The sequence below is a fragment of the Hippoglossus stenolepis genome, chromosome 9 (assembly GCF_022539355.2).
Source record: "Hippoglossus stenolepis isolate QCI-W04-F060 chromosome 9, HSTE1.2, whole genome shotgun sequence".
Taxonomy (NCBI): domain Eukaryota; kingdom Metazoa; phylum Chordata; class Actinopteri; order Pleuronectiformes; family Pleuronectidae; genus Hippoglossus; species Hippoglossus stenolepis.
In genome coordinates this window covers 15,847-19,824 of record NC_061491.1, presented here as the reverse complement: position 1 = coordinate 19,824, position 3,978 = coordinate 15,847, and the positions used below count along the sequence as shown (strand labels likewise).

General features: G+C 42.7%; 1 protein-coding gene across 2 annotated transcripts in view; it reads right to left on the bottom strand.

Annotated features, from left to right (window-relative positions):
• zfr (zinc finger RNA binding protein) overlaps positions 1–3,603 on the bottom strand; it is a 1,162,720-nt gene extending 1,159,117 nt beyond the window's left edge. For both annotated transcript variants that reach the window (XR_004697571.1, XM_035166693.1), the window contains exons 1-2: positions 3,471–3,603; positions 3,216–3,297 (exon numbers count right to left, since the gene is read on the bottom strand). Coding sequence is in view for 1 of the 2 variants with exons in the window: in XM_035166693.1 (XP_035022584.1) it covers positions 3,216–3,297; positions 3,471–3,507 (119 nt within the window). In the remaining variant the exon portion in view is untranslated. The remainder of the gene's footprint in view (positions 1–3,215; positions 3,298–3,470) is intronic.
• Positions 3,604–3,978: the final 375 nt, after the last annotated feature.

Genomic DNA, 3,978 nt, shown 5'->3' with positions numbered 1-3,978 from the left:
AAAAAGTATACATTTTTTTGAGAGCTCATAAACTAGACAGCAGGTAATATTAGCATTCAACCACTTCCTTGCAAACATTACCACTTGATTAAGTTAAATCATACAATGGTAAAGGTATCCCTAATTCTAAAATATTGATGCACCTCTTGGGCAGGGCATTGAGCGTGGACAGCTCTAAGTGAAGGCGGGAGCACACACACACACACACAAGACACAGAGTACCTATTTGAGATCCAACCACATTCAGCAGTGGTCTGTGACACATGTTGCCACATTCTTTCAGCTGCACAAACGCAAATGTGTCCACTAGTTATATAATGAACGCCAAGTATTTACAATTCTCAGTGTTTCCCATATATTGATTTGTATGTGGCCACAATATTAATACAGATCAGGTTTTCTATTTAAGCAAAATCTTGTTTAATTGCAAAGCTATGTGCACTGAGTCACTAACCCTCTCCTGGCTCCACACTCTCCCATTTATCTGGGTCTTTCCCACTTTGATACGTACACACACAAACACAGTTGAACTGGCTAAAAACATCAGCATTTTGTCTTTACAAACAGAAATGCTGCTATTTTCTGACAGCATTATAATGTTGCCCGTTTTTTTCCTGCATCATTTAATGGAACCAAAGTTTTCCCCTGTGCCAGCTCTTTCACATGCATCTGCCACATTCACTTGAATCCCCCAGGAATTGGAATAGCAAATGGATTGCACCTACATAGTCCTTCTATAGTTTTTGCGACACCTCAAAGCGCTTTACGCTACAGGTAATTCCCACACATTCATAATGCATTTCTTTGGAGGGGATCAAACCATTAACCTTCCGATTCTGCTCCTTCTCCTGGTCCACAGCAACCCCATAATGAAGTGCCCTATTCTGAAAGTTCTTGATCCAAAATGGGTTTAATGTATATTTTTTAAACATACAAACAAAAAATGGGGTAACTTGAAAGTCGACAGCAGTTCCAACCCCCAGCGGCCTGACCATTTACTAAATGCCAAGTCCTATTAACTGTAGAAGTGCACAGAAATTATGGGGCCACCATAATATAAGACAGCTACAATCAAAATTACTAATGTTTTATTACGTCTGAAGAAGGACTCACCATTGACTTCAATTGTATTGGATTGTGCTCTAACAAAGTTTACCCCCTGAGACTCCAGTTGTGTTTTGTGGACTCAAACACTTCACCCACCCCTCCATCGGCATAGGGGTGAGTAGATGAGTGAATTTTCATTTTTGGATGAACTATCCCTTTAAGGAACAACAGCCACCAGGCCTGTGATTGTACAGTGCAACAACTTGACCTACAATTTTTGAGAGATCATCAAGACACACTGCAGCTGGTCAAATACACTTCTAAAAAACAAAGGGAACCCTAAATTGTATGGAGCTTTTTTCCTCTCTTTATTCAAGAGCGTGGTCTTTCAGTTTGAGAGCATCACTTGTTGAATTTATGTTCAGATTGTGTATTACTTTTCATCAAAACCTTGCACTCAAATAACCCCCGTTTGCACTTAAATTTGCTCTGCTTCTGCTCAAAATGTGTGCTTGCATTCATCATCTCCTCTCAGATTCCTCCTCGGCTTTTTGTTTAACAACCCTCTCAAAATTCCCCAACCAATAGAATGCCAGGTGACCACTGGTCAACAAATGAAATGAATGATATGATCTCTGTCTCGTTGCAGGCACGTTCACTTTGCTTCAGAGCATCCCGTGCGGGCAGTTACTCTTTAACTGGGTTCATCCACTCCCGCCCTCCACGGCTATATTACATGGACTTCCTGTCCTTTCATTCCAAAAAAGTCAGAGAAAGCAAGGGGAAGTCCATATAATAAAGCCCCATGCTCACAGCCCAGCACCGTGGAGCTCAATTGGCATTCGCCAGAATTGGTCTCTTCACAGATGAGAGCAGGTTCACACTGAGCACATGTGACAAGTGTGAAAGATTCATGGTGAAAGTTATGCTGCCTGTGACATCATGCTGGTGCAGTGGGCCCTGTGTTCCTCCTAGTGCAGGTCAATGCCCAACATCATGTGGCCAGAGTGTGACTGGCCCTCACGTTCCCCTGACCTAAATCCAATTTAGCACCTATGGGACGTTATGCATCAGTGCAACCAACACCGCCAAGAACCATCCCAGACTGTCCAGGAGCTCAACGATGCTCTGATGCAGGTCTGGGAGGAGATCCCCCAGGACACCATTCGCAGACTTATCAGGACTCAGGAGCATGCTCAGACGTTGTTGGGAGTACATACAGGCACGTGGAGGCCATACACACTACTGAGTTACATTATGAGTTGTCGTGATGAAATTCACGCAAGTTGGATCAGCCTGTCATTTAAAATTGATGCTTTGACTTTAGGTGTGGTTTTGAATCCAGCCAGCAATGGGTTTATAACTGCGTTGACCTTTGTTCAACAAATTATACAGTGTACATCAGTATAGATTTTCACCTTGAATAACTTGTTCATCAAGATCTAATGTGTGATTTAAGTGTTCCCTTAATTTTCTTCAGCAATGTATGTGGAGGAAGAGCAGTTGAAAAATCGAATCTGAATTTATCCCCATGATTCAATATTCATTGGATCTTATACAGACTGCTTTTCACCTATTGTCGTTCAGTAGCCTCCTGGCCGCCTCAAACGACGCATTACATCTACTATTTATTTTCTGGCATAATCCCACCTCTAAACTGTCGACTATGCGTTATTAGAAACCCCCAGCCCTCCACAACAAGCCTTACTTTCCTCTGTCGGAACTGATGGGGTTGTGTCAGGTTATTTCTACAACTTCCCAAAGTCCACAACCCGATATTGACACTGTGAATGATTATAAAACATGGAAGAAACGCTTCATATGAACCAGGACTCAGTACTACAACGTGGGCTTTCCTCACAGACAGTTGGCTAAGCAGAGTCGGACCCTGACGGTGACACCGCAACATTTAACACGGCATCTTTAGCTTATATAACGGCCATCGGTTTTACTGGTGAACAAATTGAACCAAGGCAGTCATGTACAGTCTGGGCTGCTGCTTCCGTCTAACTGCCGCAGCAGGGGGATCAGTGCCCCCTCCCCCAGCCTGAACAATGGAGGCAGTCGGGATATACCTGTACAATACACACACTCCGCTAACTCAAGAGTTCAAACAGCAGTATGGAGGCAGATGTAACCAAAATTGAGCGTATGTGGGGTCCACTCACCTGTACTGAGCCGCAGCGCCATGGGTAAATCCAAAATAATTGCCGGTAGCCATTTTGGCATCTTCACCAAGCCGGCTGGGCACTGCAGAGGACAGACATACAGGGTTACGCTAAGCTAACAGTTAGCAGCAGGGTACAGAGAGCTGTCCAAGGACTATCCATTAACCTCACCATTTCAACAACACACGCGCTTGTAAAGTCACTAACGTCTTTGTAGCTGATTGTAAAATAACCCCACATAATAATAATACTCACCATAGGTGAAGGAAACCACAGGACATATGGGAATCATTGGCTTCGTATGTTCAACCGACGCCCGAGTACTACACTAGCGTATTTATATTACATGTCGTACCCGGATATACGTCTTTGCGTCTGCGCAGATAGGAGCGAGGGGGACTTCGGGTCTGGACCGTCCAGTCCCATGGATGCCTGTTGTTTGCTGGACTGCATAATAACATATTTTTGTATATACTAAATTCCCGAAATAAGACGAAACAAGTCCAACAATAGAAAATATAAACATATATTTACACACACATTCAAATGATCTGATAAATGTTGTTTGCCACAGCCTATGGATTAACTCAAGAAACCAGCCTTTGTAAATGTTAGGCATTAATTTTATTATTTTATTTATTTTCATTACTAGATAAAGATTTTACCCAATGGATAATATAACAACCTCTTACAGAAGTGTGAAGTTAGGGGTCACATTTCTGATGTATATGAGCTGTTAACAGCTCCAACAAATACAGAGTTT